This window comes from Sminthopsis crassicaudata, chromosome 4 (genome assembly GCF_048593235.1).
Source record: "Sminthopsis crassicaudata isolate SCR6 chromosome 4, ASM4859323v1, whole genome shotgun sequence".
Taxonomy (NCBI): Eukaryota; Metazoa; Chordata; class Mammalia; order Dasyuromorphia; family Dasyuridae; genus Sminthopsis; species Sminthopsis crassicaudata.
In genome coordinates, this window is record NC_133620.1 from 393,785,721 (window position 1) to 393,800,935 (window position 15,215).

Consider the following 15,215-nt stretch of genomic DNA (forward strand, 5'->3'; position numbering starts at 1 on the left):
GAGGAGTGGAGAAAAACTTGGAGTTTTTCTGGAGGCCTTCCGGATCTTGGTTTCAGTGGAGGAAGTGAAGGAGAACAGCACTTCTCTGTCTTCCTTAGTTCTGATTCTGGCTGAGTTTGTCCGAGCTTATATGGTCTGATATCTAAGGTGTGAATCTTGTAGAACTATAGTAAGTATTAAGTACATGTACTGAACTAGAGAACTGTTAAGCACCATGCTAAATAACCATTGTCTCTATCAATTCCACTATTTACCACCTTGTTTCAAGTTCTGGCCCATAACAAAATATGGTGCAAATTAGATGGATTCTGAGTTTCCTTCCAACTCAGATTCTGTGATTCAGACTCCATGCCTATCAGCAATCTTTCATTATCTATCCTAGCTATCCTTCTAACTTTGACGTTTCACACCATGCCCCAAATCAGGTATCTTCATCCCTCTCTACTTCCTCTCATTCCAATGTACTGAAGAAGAAACTTTGATATTTATTTTTGGTAGAGGATGGAAAGGATATTAGAATGTGATTATGAAGAGTGCTTCTTGCAGTAGCTTAAATATCATTGGAATTTGAATCCCCAGCCCTTTCCACAATGCTTGGCAATTAATAAATGTTTAATACATGTTTCTTTCATCCTTCCTTCCTCCTTTCATCTATTCTTTCTTCTTCCTTTTTCCCTTTTCTCCTTTCTTCCCTCCTCTCCTTCATCATCTTAAGAAAGGAATTGATAGTTTCTTTTTGGTTTCCAGGGATTGGAGCTTCCCCTTAAGGGCTTGCTGAGATTCAGGAACATAGACTTTTTTTTTTTTAAACAATAGATATTGGTTTTTTTGCATTAGTTTACAAAGAAAATCATATCCTATTGTAGATTTTTCTTGTGCCCCATCCCCCAAAAGTAACTGATGTCAATTTATGACACAAGTTTATGACAAAAGTAGAAATATTCTTACATGTGATTTTCCCAGCTCAAATGATGGCACCAACTGGAGCACTGATATATTTCCCATAGCAGTACCTGGCAGGAGTCAATTTACAAGGGGAGCTTATAGATCATGCGCCTAATCCTTAACTTCTTATGTAGAGGGGGAAGAGGAAGCATTCTGATCTCCTTGTTAGTGCCAACCTAGAATCTGAGAAGATTTCCTAAGGCCACCAGTTTGGGTAGAGGTGGGAGTGGGTTCTTATGGCTCAAACCCCAAATTTAGTAGTTCAAAGACCTGACCATGAGAGAGAAAGGAATTTCCTGGAAAGTATGCTTTGTGCAGAAAGAAGATCTCAAAAGGAGGTGCTTGGTAGAATAGTGAAGAGTACCCATGATTTAAAGAAATTGGGGCTTTGGACCTCATTATCTGTTTCCTAATGCTCCCCCTAAATAGTAAGTGAATTGGACCATACAAGTCCTTTGTGAAAGAGCATTTCTTGTTCAAGTCTCTAAATATAATGATTGCCTTGGGAAATGTATATTTAATGGGCTATTTGAGTGATTTGATTTCTGAATCTGCTTGAGCCCTGGTTTGCCTTTTGCATTTTCTTTGGGATGAAATGCTGTCCTACTTCATATGCATTTATGACTCTAAGTGCTAGGAACTGTTTTTGCTCACAATAGGAGAAACTTTAGCATACCTAAACTGTATCTAGAGATTTTCTTATAATAAATTCCAGTTGTAAGTATTGGGTCAACCTGTTGGGCCAAACCCTGTTTATGTCTGCTCAGAGCTTTGGAAGTGAAAGTTCCTTGTGATGAGATCTTCTACATTAGGAGTGGTTAGTAGAGGAATTGATCCCTCAGGCAAGCTGGGTGAAGGCTCTGATAAGAAATCAGTTTAGTTCCTTGGTCCCACCCTCTGGGCAGTTCTTCCAGTCTGAAATTCAACTCCTTGAGATTCATCCTCTATAGAGCTCTAGAGCTGTCTCACCTTTCTATGCCCTGTCAGAAATCCCAGTCATGTCCCTGATGCTAAGTTTTCCCTATAAAATCTACCTATGGACCATCCCATGGCTGTTGCTTTTCTTTGGATTAGTCCACCACAGTATTCTGCCTCATGGTATCATTCCCTTTTCCCTTTCCTTGTGCCATATGGTATCTCTCCTAACTCCACTATACTTCTCAACCCCACTTCTCCTCTTTGTAGCTAGTTAATTCTTTTGGAATGCTAGTCCCTTTCAGGACTAAGGACATGCCCCAACTTCATGGGGGTATTTCCTTTCTCTTGGTAAATGGCAAATTCCACTGATCTCTCACTCTATGTCATAGTTACCATTCTCAGTCTCTATTGTATCCCTTCATTTTGTCTATAGCCTCTTTCCTAAATAAATACCCCTTTTGCCAAAGAGGATGGCCACTTTGAATTCTTCCCATGACTGAAGCCCAATTTTTGATGTCTACCATTATCTGGTGTCTACATAATCCTTATCATTTGGGTTATCAAACCACATCATTGGATTAGGAGTAAGTAAAAAAGAAAAGTAGAAACTATGTGACCACTAAAGTCTACTTCAATATTTGATCCTATATATTTGTTTGTTATTAAACATATATTATCACTATACCTACCCTACTCCAGGTCCTCATCACATGATTGTAAGTTTTTTATGCCAACTTCCAGACAGCTTCTTGAATTCTGGTCTGTTCTCCTCTAATCTAAAATACATAATAATAATAACTTACATTTGTTTGAAATTTTAAAATTTATACATATATTAAATTAATGAATTAAGTGAAATTATACATATATATTTTTTAAACAAAATCTCATTTAATTCTCATAACAATCATACAATTTAGGTTCTGTATGGATTATTAACACATTAACACACACCACCTCGGGTTCCCCAGAAACAGTTCTGGGTTTTGCCTTTAGTCTTAGGGTTTTCTGCAGCAAGGGGATATTTTAAAAGTGATTCCAAGGTATCAATAGGAATCGTCAGATAGTTTTATTCCTGAACAGCAAATGGAATGTTGAGTAGAAATCATAGAATGATTAGAACAGAAGTTTAGTAAATTTTCACTATGTTTACCATAAGTTGAGAATGTAATATATAAGCTACATTGAGACATTTGCAAACAGTTGGGGTTTGTGAGTGCTATTAATTTGCTAATTAGTGCATTCAGATTTTATCTCCACTGAGCAGAAGCTTAATCAATGCCAACTGGATTTTTTCCATTAGTCTCTTTCTTTCTCTTCCTCTCTGAGTGACATTATCTTTTTGGTCAGTCTGCTTCTGTTGCTATTCCTGCAAAAGACTTGATGCTTGGATGCCCAGGAAGGAAATGTCAGGTACTTTTTAAGGTCTTAGGAGGCTCTTTACCAAAGGAAAGAAAACAAATAAGAAGCAGCCTCGTGCTAAGCACAGGCTTGCCTAAGAAGTCATAAGTTCATAGCTTGCAAATGAATATGAAAAGGATGCAATCATCCCTTATGATCTCTTGGACACTCAGAGAGTCATTCCTATACTTTGAGACTGGTGGAAAGGGAGAGACCTGAAGGTTGGAAATTACCCTTTTAATATATTCACAGGGTTCCAGCCCAGCAGCCAATGAAATAGTAGGAATTTTTTATCTATCATGGATGAAAAGAAGCAGATTATCTGTTTGTGAATACCTGATATGAAATAGAAATGAAGCAAAAGGGAGAATCCCTTCATCAAAAATGTCCAGAAATGGGGCAGCTAGGTGTCTCAGTGGATAGGCCACCATCCCTGAAGTCAGGAAGACCTGAGTTCAAATTTGGTCTCAGACACTTAACATTTCCTAGCTCTGTGATCCTGGGCAAGTCACTTAACCCCAATTGCCTCAGGAAAAAAAAAATGTCCAGAAGTAAACACTCCTCAAATCCCCATGTGCTTGACTAGAATTCTGACTGAGCCCATTCAGAGGGGATAATACTCTAACAATTAGAAAGGCAGCTCAGTGTAATACAAAGCAGCTTAGACTTGGATTAGTAGATCTGAGTTTGAAAACTTTTTTCCTTGGGAGAAAGAAGAAAAAATGAATGAAATAATCATTTATTAAGCACTTACTATGTGCCAAGCATTGTGCTAAACATTTTATAAATGTGATCTGATTTTGTCTGTGAAGTTACTATTATTATTCCAATTTTCCAGGTGAAGAAATTGAGGCAGAGTATTCTTAGTCACAAATTTAATATGTGTCCAAGGCCAAATATACACTATTCTGAGTCTCAGTTTCCTTAAATGCAGATATAAAAATATTTAAAATATTTACTTCACTATATTCTTGAGATCATATATGTGTGGAAAGGGGAAGAACTTACAGATCAAGCACATATTGATCACAGACTGTTAGCTATAGCCTTAAAGGCCTCAGTTTAGGAAGCATATGATTTTAGATAAGGCCTGGACTATATTCCATTGTTCAAAGGAGGATGCGTGGTGAGAAAGCTATATATTGCCTTGTCTACTACATTCCACTGACCAAATAGGGGAATAGAGACTTATGTGACCAATCACAACATATAGAGGGTGGGATTTTGGGGGTTCTTTGAAATGCATAAAAACTATGAGCATTTTCAAGGGAGTGGCTCTCTCCTGCTGTGAAATTTGGCTCACAGCCCCAGATGGGCTCTGCTTCAAGAGATTCTAATAAATAATTCTGTTTTTTATGAGTGATCTCTTGAGTAGTCAATTTGGGTAGGTGTCTTCATCCCAAACAAATATGATACTGTATGTCAAGTGCTTTGCAAACCTGAAAACTATTTCTAATGGTCAGCTATTAAGCCACCCTAAAGTGGAACAAGATGCCTGGGGGACAAGTTGTTTTCCCTTCTTCACTAAAGGTTTTCAAGTAGGGAAAACTAGAAGACAATTTTGTAGGTGTGCTGTAGAAGGGATTCTCTTTCATGTAGAGAACTGACTAGGATTCCTTCAAGTCTTTTAAGGACTTTTAAGTCTTTTAAGTCATATCACATCTTTTCATTCCCATTGCTACCACCATTGTTCAATCCTTCATTCTCTCTTGCTTGAATTGTTATTGAAATCCACCTAATGTGTGTCTCTGCTCTCAGTGTAAATTCTCCCAATGCATGTAGTTGATTGTAACACATATTCAAAAAGTGGTGCCGTACTGTCTACCAAGTATCCAGCCTGATGCATATTGTATCTAGGCTCATCTCATATTAATCTCATTCCCATAGTAGTAAAATTATATGGATCACCACCATCAGCCCTATTTATTCTAATTTTCTCTGTCCCAGTACCTTAGCTCATGCCATGGTCTCCTATACTAGCACTGACTTGACTATTTCTTTTTCCACCTTTTTTTTTAAAGACACAATCCATATGCCACTTCCTTCATAAGTTTCCTAAGCTTCCCAACTGAAGATATCACATGCTACCAAACATTATGAGGGAAAGCAAGGTGGTACACTGACTAGAGGACTGGATCTGCAGTCAGGAAGATCAGAGTTCAAATCTGGTCTCAGACACTTACTAGTTGGGAGATTTGGGGGCAAGCCGTTTAATCCCTTTTGCCACAATTCTTCATTTGTTCAATGATCTGGAAAAGGAAATGTCAAGTTACTCCAGTATCTCTGCCAAGAAAACACCAAATGAGTCATGAAGAGTCAGAAACCACCAAACAAGAAATTATAGTTGTGTGCAATTCCCTAACTCCATTTAGATTATAAATTCCTTGGGAGTAATATTTATTTCATTTGATTTTAGTACTCTCTGTGGTCATTCTTTGCTTATTATTGTTCAAAAAGACACTTGATAAAATTAAGTTGACTTGAAATCCTAACACCTGTGCAGATAATTGAAATAGAATTTCTAGGGAGCTGTACCACTAATCAACCACAAGGAGGCACTATTGAATGACTTTTAGCTCAATCCTGAAGGAGAAAATATACTATACTTTTAATTTTTTTTTGCATCTTCATTAGTTAGTTAATAAAGGAAAGCATAGTTTCTTAAATTAAACTACAAAATCCATTGCTAAAGTCTCACTCTCTTGTCTCATTGTGATATTACAGAGGCTAATGATTTTTTTTTTTTTTTTTTTTTAGCCACTATCTGCTTAGTTGTAGAGGGATTGAAGGCAGACTCCCAACAAAAATACAATTTTTTTAAGAAATAAGATTCAGGAGCACCAGCCCTGAAGTCAGGAGGACCTGAGTTCAAATATGACCTCAGACACCTAACACTTCCTAGCTGTGTGACCCTGGGCAAGTCACTTTATCCCAATTGCCTCAGGGAAAAAAAAAAAGTGAAGAAATAATATTCAGAATATCTTTCATTTTTTGACTCTGTAATTCTCTTTTGACTCATCTTTCACCAAATAGATCTCATGTTTATATGTTTCCCAAGGGAAAAATATTTTGGTGATTATTATTTTGGTTGAGGTTTTTTTCCTAACAGTACGGCTGTTGTTAATCATTATAATAATAACTGAATTTCTATGAATTTATATTATAACTCAGTGAGCCAATCTGAAAATCGCTATTTCAGAGGTGAGAAAAGTAAGGTTTAGAGAGATACTGGACTTTATCAAAGTCGTATAGTTAGCAAGAATTACAATCTGGACTCTACATCAAATCTTGTAATTTAAAACAGATGTTCAAGAGTGCTTAGCACACATAAAAAAAAAGCAGATTTAAGGTTTCTGGGTAAAAAAAATGTTTAATAAATGCTAGTTTAAGTTTTTTTTTTTTTTAAATAGTGGCAAAGAATTGGGAAATGAGTAGAGGCCCATCAATTGGGAAATAACTGAATAAGTTATGATATATGAAAATAATGGAATATTATTGTTCTATAAAAAATGATGAACAGACTGATTTTAGAAAGACTTGGAAAGATTTATATGAATTGATGCTGAACCAAGAACCAAGAAAACTTTGTACAAAGCAACAGCAGGATTGTGTGATGACCATGATAGACTCAATCCTCCTCAGTGATTCAGTGATCCAAGGCAATCCCAATAAATTTTGGAAGGAAAATGTAATCTGCATCCGGACACTGAATGTAAATCAGCACATGCTATGTTCCTTTTTTCCCATCTTCTGTTTTTTTTTTTTTTTTAATTCTTGCATTTTTCCCTTTTGTTTTCTCTCCTAACATGATTCATATGGAAATGTGTTTTAAAAAAAATGAATGTACATGGATAGCAAAAAAATGTTATATATATATATGCACATATAAATGTACATATATATATATATATATGAATGCTTACTTAATTGATGATTGAGTGAAGATTCTGATTCCATGAAAAAAAAGTTCTAAAATCATAACTGATTAGAGAAATAGAAATTTAAAAACTCTGATACATCCCTTCATACCTATCAGATTGGTTAACATGCCAGAAAAGGAAAATGATAAACGCTGGAAAGGCCATTGAAAAATTGACATACTATTGCATTGTTGGCAGAGTTTTGAACTGATCCCAAAATTCTGGAGAATAATATGGAACTTTGCATATAAAACTACATATTCTTTGACCCAACAATATCCTTACTTGATCTCTATCGCAAAGAAAAGGGATAAGGATGTTTTTGAACACACTCCCACACACAATTATAGCAAATCTTTTTGGTGGCAAAGAATTAGAAATTAAGGAGATGTCCATCAATCAAAATGATTGAACAATATGTGGGTTATGATCCATCTGTGTTGTGCTGTAAGAAATGATGAGTAGAATGATTTGAGGAAAACAGTAGAAAGATTTATATGAACTGATGCAAAGTGAAGTGAACAGAATCAGGAGAACATTGTAATAGCAATATTGTAACAATGATCAACTGTGAAAGACTTTTGTCTTTTCAGCAATATAAAGATATAAGATAATTCCAAAAGATTTATGATGAAAAAATGATATCTACCTCCAGAGAAAGAGAATGGATGAACTCAGTATAGACTGAAGTATACTTAAAAAAAACTTTATTTTTCTTGTTTTTATGTATATATTTTCTTTTACAACATGCACATGTACAATTGATAATTTCTTATTTTCTCAAAGATGGGATAGAGGGGAATGAAGTAAAAGAATTTGAAACTGAAAATTTAAAAAAATAAATGTTAAAAATTGATTTTACTTACAATTGGAAATATTTAACAAAATGAACTATAAATAATATATGTGTGTGGGGTATATATATATATATACATACATATATATATGTATGTATATATATATACACAGAAATACATATATACATACATACATTCATATTAAAGTGCCTCTGTTTCCTAGATATATTTAGTTACAGAATTATTGAACTAAGTTGAATCCATATGTCTGATATAATCTAAAGCTCTTCAGTTTGCAAATAAGTAAATTAAAGCACTGAGAAGTTAAATGAATTGCCAAAGGTCATTTAATTAGGTATCAATAAAGCTAGAATCTTTAGGCTCTCACTTTTATTATTTTCTTCTCAGTCAACCATAAATTCTTAGTATAAACCCTTTTGTTTAATATTGATATGTATGTTGATATGTCAAAAGTTTTTAAAAATATTTATCTTCAAATTCACTGGTGCATTTATCTTTGTAATTTATATTGTGTCTGTCTTTGTAGTTCTAAGATATTTTATATGGTTTTGATAATATCGTTTATATAGAATTTTAATATTTGAAAATATTAATATTAATAAAATATCACACATCATCTCATTTGACCCCTACTACAAAACTATGAGATAGATAATATTATTTCCATTTTTCAGAAGAAAAAACTGAGATGACAGGTTAAATATCAAGTAAATCCATATAAACGAGGCTAAATAATGACTTGTCATAAATTGTCATTGCCTAAATACTTATTTAAGGAGGATAATACATGAAAACTGGTTGGGCCCCTAGTGGAAGAAAATTGATTCACTGTTTAGACTTTATAAGTTAAACCTCATTTGAAAGTTCCTCAGAATTTCAGAATGACTAATCATGAATAAAACTGAAACTAAGAAAATTTGCTTTTAGAAAACCCTCTATATTTGGGTTTGTGTTGAAATTATGTACATTATAGATCTGTATAGGAAGTCAACTTTTACATAAGCCTAAAAATTTTGAGTTTTGGTTAGTTGAGTTGTTTCCTGAGCTAAAGTGATTCTTGGATGGGGAAATGATAGAGTTAAACACTATCGGATTAGTTCAAGGGACATTAATGCCTGACAAGAAGCCAACTTACCTTGAGTGTAGTAGAACTGTTGGTAAATGCTGCGAGGCTCTCAGTAATATAAAGCCTGAGGAAATAAGTGAGTAGGAAAACCAGTCTCCCTGTTGAATGAAAGAGAGATTCAAGAACTGCCTTTGTGAAAAATACTTCTGTGATTATGGATTCAACTGACAGCAAAAAGAAAAAAGTAGCTGTCATTGGTGGTGGATTGGTAAGATTTTAGATCTATTTGTATGTATTACTTTTTATGCCTTTTTATTATCATCTTCATTATTATTGGACACTTGTAGAAACTACTATTTTTCTGTTAAAATTATTTTATTTTATAGGTTAAAGTGATCCTAGTTTTGTTTTTGATCTACTTAGAAATAAGGCATTATTGTATAATACTTTAATTTAAAGGTGATCTCTTTTTTTCTCTCTTCTTTGACATTTTGGTTTAGAATTCCCATTAGAATTTAAACTGTTTCTTTTTGTTTCAGTGAATTAATCTCATAGAATATCTATTTGTTGCATTAAATTTTATTTTCCATATGAATTTAGTGCCTATGCATGTATGATATACAAACTATCCATTTTGTACTAAAAACAACACAATAATGGTATCTATGCAAAATTATCAGATTGACCAACCTCAATCAACTAATAAACACAATTTTGTTATTTTTTAAATAAAATTAGATAACTTTTAAGCAAAACTGATAAGGCATATTCATTCCAAATATTGAAGTTCGTGTGTATAGTGATATATCCTATATCTTCTAAATTAATAAACTGATTCATTCAACTTAAAATACTCAGTGAGACTCAAATTTAGGGAACAGAATTTTAAAAGTTTTTAAAAATTATTATTATTTGAAATAGGCCTCTGTGAAATAAGTTTATTCATTTAACAAGTTCACTGGATTTTGCTTTCTAATATTAATATGAGTTCCTATCATTGTGCCTTATTTATGTAATTACTTAATAAATGTTTTTTGAATGAATGAGCCAATACCATAGGAAAACTTGATTTTTCGACAATGACCTCTTTTCTGGGACTTCATAGAGGACCTTGTCTATCATCTGTCTAGTGCATTTATCAAGTTTGAGGATTATAGAATCATAATTATCAGGGTTTGTGTCTTGTACTCCTACTAAATAATGATAATTGTGTTTTATTTAAATTTTCTTATTTGCTGTTCCCCCAACCCCATATCCCATCTCCAAATACAAGCCTTTATATACTCTTGTTGTTTGTCAGTCATGTCCAAATCTCTGTGACCGGGTTATGGGGTTGGTTTTCTTAGCAAAGATATTGAAGTGATTTGCTATTTCCTTCTCCAGTGGATTAAGGCAGATAGTGGTTAAGCGACTTGCTCAGGGTCATACAATAAGTATCTGAGGGCAGATTTTAACTTAGATTTAACTTAGGTCTTCCAGACCCCAGGCTTCTATCTACTGAGCCATTTAAGTCTTTATTATATGAATGAATTATAGGTGAAAGGAATATTATAGTGTTATAATTACAGACTATTGAAGTTATAACAATATAGCAGTATATACCAGGAGACCCTTGGGAATACATAGTAAAAGACAGAACACATCTTTACCTTTTCACAGTTTATAAATCACTCATGGATTGCTTTTTCTCATTTGGTTACTACAATACTGATTGGTTTCCCTACTTTAAGACTTTCTCCACTTCAGTCTAACTTCCTCTGAACTGTCAAAGGAATCTTCCTAAAACACAAGTCTGACCTTGACACTGCCTTCTCCCAACCCCATTCAATCAACACAAGTGGCTCCCTATTGACTTCAGAATGAAATATAAAATGCTCTCTTTGCCTTTTAAAATCCACCATAACCTGTACCCTTTCCACCTTGCCAGTCTACACTCCCCCTTCCCCACTTTCTACTATACAGCAATCCAGTGGTGACTGACCTCCTTTCTGTCCTTTACACAACTCTGGCCCATTTCACCTATCTTCTCCAATCCCTGAAACTCATTCCTTCCTCATCTCCAAGTCCTAGCTTCCCTGGCTTCCTTTAAGCACCAGCTAAAGTCCCATCTTCTGCACTAAGTCCTCTTAATGCTAATGCTACTGACTTTCTTAATTATCTCCAGTTTATTCTGTATCTATATTGTTTCTTTGTAGTTCTATATAGTACATGTTGTCCATGAAGAATCTATTAGACCTCCATTAGTCTGTAAGTATCTTGGAGACAGAGACTGTCTTTTGCCTTACATTGTATTCCCAATGCTTATCGCAGGGCCAGGCACATTGTAGTTGTCTTAACAAATGTTAGTTTACTGACTCAGGAGAGAGGTAACTCCTGGCTCAAAGAAAATGGGGAGGCTTTATGGAAGTGGTAGCATTTGGGACAGTTAGTATCATTAACTCTGATGATTATAAAAAACTGAAAAGAAATTAACATTGTTTTAAGGGGAAAAAAACCCCCACTGTTTTATGGAAAACAAAAGGATAGCATTAGACCTTACAATGGAATTAGATATTTCTCTTTTGATTTATATTTGGAAGATGACATTTTAAGGCCAAGTAACACTCTTCTAGACAGAGTAAAATCATCAGTGATAGCCCCACAATATTCCATAAAACTAGATAAACACTTTGTTGATCTAACTCTCTATTCACCAGGACATTATCCTGTATTTTGTTTGTTCAGATTAAATAAGAGGAATGACTTAGTTTACTGAATTTCCAATTCTTAACCTAGCATCTAACCCAGGAGTTTAACTTTGTAATCTTAACTGAGAGCAAATTTCAGGGAGTCCATAAAATTAGGATGATAAAAAAAATTACATTTTTATTTTCACCAACATCTAACTTAATCTTATGTTTCCTTCAATGATGAGGATAGCCAAGAAAAAATAGTAGCATTTGGTGCCATTAGATTATCAAAGGAATCTAGGACACAAAAAAGAACTCCAGCCTAGAAATTCAGCCTAGTCATCTGATACCTTAGGAATTTGCCCTGACTGCCTGCTTTTTAAAAACTTGATAGTTACATGCTTGAAAGAGCAGGATAACTGGGAGAATTATATCTTTTAGATTTATTGAAATTATGTGTCTCTGGCAAGTTAAGTTCTTTGCTGATTATCACATAGTAAGTTTTTGAAGTAGGAACAATATTAACCTAACCATTTCTTTCTTTCAGTTTACTTTCTCCACCTCCTTTTTTTCTTTTAAGAAGCCAGCTGTGTCTTAAGCAAAAGTCTTGTGGGTTAATCATATAGGATAGATTTTTTTTCATATGTGCCATTTCATAAACTAAATTGAAATTAGTGGTAAGTCTTAAATGTTTTTTTGTAGAAAGTAAAAAGAGGAAATGATTAGAAAAATTTTGGACTACTTAGAATGTTTCACTCTTTCTAACCACCTACTATCCCTCAATTTTGACAATTAAATCATATTTTACTCTAAACTCTAGGGAGAATCCTGGTCTTAGGATGAGAAGATATAAAGAACAACATGGAAGTAGTTTTCTGTCTAAGCATTATGCTAGATTTTCTGCTTATTCATTTCTTGCTTTGAACCCCAGTGGTACAAGGTACTTGTAAATTATGAAAATGTCCATGTATGAGAACTGTGTACACTTAGTTGTTTAAATTCTAAATGTGGCTTTATGGGTGTTATGCATAGATCTCTTAAATTTGACCTGCCCCTCTTTGGGAGAAGATGATGATTTCTATATTAAGGAAGAACAGGAGAAGAGCTATGGCACTTTTTTCAACTAAAGAAGAGGGATTAGGCTAGCTTTGTTTCTGTCTGCCTATCTCAGACATTTCTGGTCTAGGAATACAATAGGTTCAGAACAAAAGTCACTTCTACTGTCACTCTTAGGGGAGGATACCCTCAGCTTATACTCATCATCTTAGATACTTTCGATCAAATTCTAAGTTTCATCCACAGAACCTTGTACAAATATTGAATAAACATTTATTCAAACAAGAAATAAAAAAAATTGGAGAAGTTATACAGAAAAAAAAACCATACTAGAAAATAGACCAGTGAACAAGTTCTTGTTGTGGGAATAACATAAGATCTCATCTCTAGTCAAGAGATGGGGCCTATACTTACCCAAGGAAAAATTCTCTCTCCCTAAACTCAAGGAATGGATATCAGGATATGCTGAGGAGTCAGCTTCCCCTACATGTCTTCAGTTTCCAAAGTCTTCCCCTCTCCTCTCCTTTGTCCAAATGTGTCTATGCTTGAAGAGATTTTACAACTGCACATTGCTCTTCAAAGGTCTCATTCCTATTCTATATAGACTTGATATTCTTTCTGCCAGTCGAGAGTTATTTCTCCTACATGTGCAGCTGCATGCAGAATTCCCCAGACTTGGTTGAAAGTCCAATTAGTTACACATTGGACACAAACCCTCCCCAATCTGGATTTCCTATCTCTAAGTCCTTGTGATTCATGGTGTCATGACTATGACTATGTCCCTGATACATGCTGCTAAATTCCCCCAATATTTCCCCTGTTGCATTTCCATTAGTTGCTGACTGCTTAGACTTTGCATCATCCTATTCCTTGCCCCTACTTGGCACTTATAATCTTTTTTGATCTTGGTGAACAACTGTCTTTTACTTTACAGATTAGTAATTGCATACATAGAATCAGAAAATTTTTAGAATTCACGAGATCCTTGACTTCATCAACGCCAATTCCCACCTGTTTTCAACAGCACCTGCAATTATATAGCCTTTGCTCAAATACCTCAAGCTCTTGTAGCTACCAATTCTGTTTTTATTTTAAAATTCTTGCTTCTGTTGTTTTCTTATTACTTATTACTAGTTCTGCCCTTTGAGACCAAGAAGTGTCAATCTAATCTTTCTATGTGAACATATTCCAAATGTTTGCAAATTATAATCATAGCATCTCTAAGTCTTCTCTTCTCTAAGCTAGATATTTCTATTTCTTCTTGTTTTTCCCCATAGAATGTTGCTTCAAGTCCATTTATGATCCTGTTTATCCTCCTCTAAATTAGTTCTAGAGTTTAAGTGTCCTCCAAAAAGCAAGCATTGAACAAAATATTTAGGCCAAAGTAGACTACAGAGAGACTGCTAGTTCCCTTGTTCTCAGTGACAAATTAAGCAACCTGAGGACTTTATTTAGCCATTTTTTCAAAAGCTATTAATATTATCACATTTATAACATTAAAAAACTGTACATTTATAAATTCAAAATTAGACATAAAAATTTCATTGTTGGACTAGACCCTTGATTTTATTTACATATGGAATTTCTTAGAGGTGGGGGGAAACTTTTACTAAAGTTAAGCTATCACCTCCACTGCAATTTATAATTGTAGAAAATTACCTATAGCATTGAGAGGTTAAATGATTTGAGCAGAATTGCACAACCAGTATTTGTTAAAGGCAGAACTTGAACTCTAGTCTTAGCTTTGGGTTTAGCTCCTCTTCCACTGGGCTACACTGGTTCTGACACAGTAAGTTAATACTGATTAGAAATTTAGTAAAATATCTAACATACATGTAATAAGGGGCTGGAAAGTTCATTTAGGAGTGAGGGTAATGAAACAAGTTCTTATTAAGCACCTACTTTGTGCTAGGCAATGATCTAAGCACTTGATATTATAATATTATCTGATTTGAGCCTCACAACAACCTATGAAGTAGATAATATTGTTATACCCTTTTTACAATTGGGGAAACTGAGGCAGGCAAATTAAGGAACTTGCCTAGTATCATACATGGAGTTAATAACTGAGGCTAGATTTGAACTCAGGTTTCCCTGACTCTGGGCCCAATACTCTATTCACTTAGCATCTACCTAGCTTCCTCATCCTTTATCATTAAATAATTTCTGGTTAACATAAAATTCAGATGTTGGATACTTTTTAAAAAGTTACACATTTTTCTATGGTTTAGGATCTCTTTAATGATCAAATCCTGAAGAACTACTGATAAAACGCCAAAGTCCACAGAAATTGTCAGTAGTTAGAGTGGGTGCTTACCCTTAGCAAGGAGGAACAAGAAGATAAACTAGAGTTAACACACAATCTCAGGTACAGTGACCCAGATGACCTTTGAAATCCCTGTCAACTCCATGATTCAAAGGT

At 34.4% G+C, this 15,215-nt stretch overlaps 1 protein-coding gene and 1 long non-coding RNA gene across 3 annotated transcripts in view; one reads left to right on the forward strand and one right to left on the reverse strand.

The window, feature by feature from the left end:
* Window positions 1-2,551: 2,551 nt before the first annotated feature.
* On the reverse strand, window positions 2,552-13,324 carry LOC141539562 (uncharacterized). The gene is made up of 4 exons (XR_012481327.1): window positions 13,208-13,324; window positions 9,138-9,226; window positions 5,448-5,513; window positions 2,552-2,639 (listed from the first exon to the last, which is right to left on the reverse strand). It is a non-coding gene; the product is annotated as an uncharacterized LOC141539562 (long non-coding RNA).
* Window positions 8,876-15,215, forward strand: part of KMO (kynurenine 3-monooxygenase) — a 43,914-nt gene continuing 37,574 nt past the window's right edge. Inside the window, exon 1 of one of the 2 annotated variants that reach the window (XM_074262507.1) lies at window positions 8,876-9,336. In XM_074262507.1, the coding sequence (XP_074118608.1) occupies window positions 9,283-9,336 (54 nt within the window). In that variant the 5' untranslated portion in view covers window positions 8,876-9,282. Of the gene's footprint in view, window positions 9,357-15,215 lie in introns of both variants that reach the window. The other variant, XM_074262508.1, reaches the window with a different exon arrangement.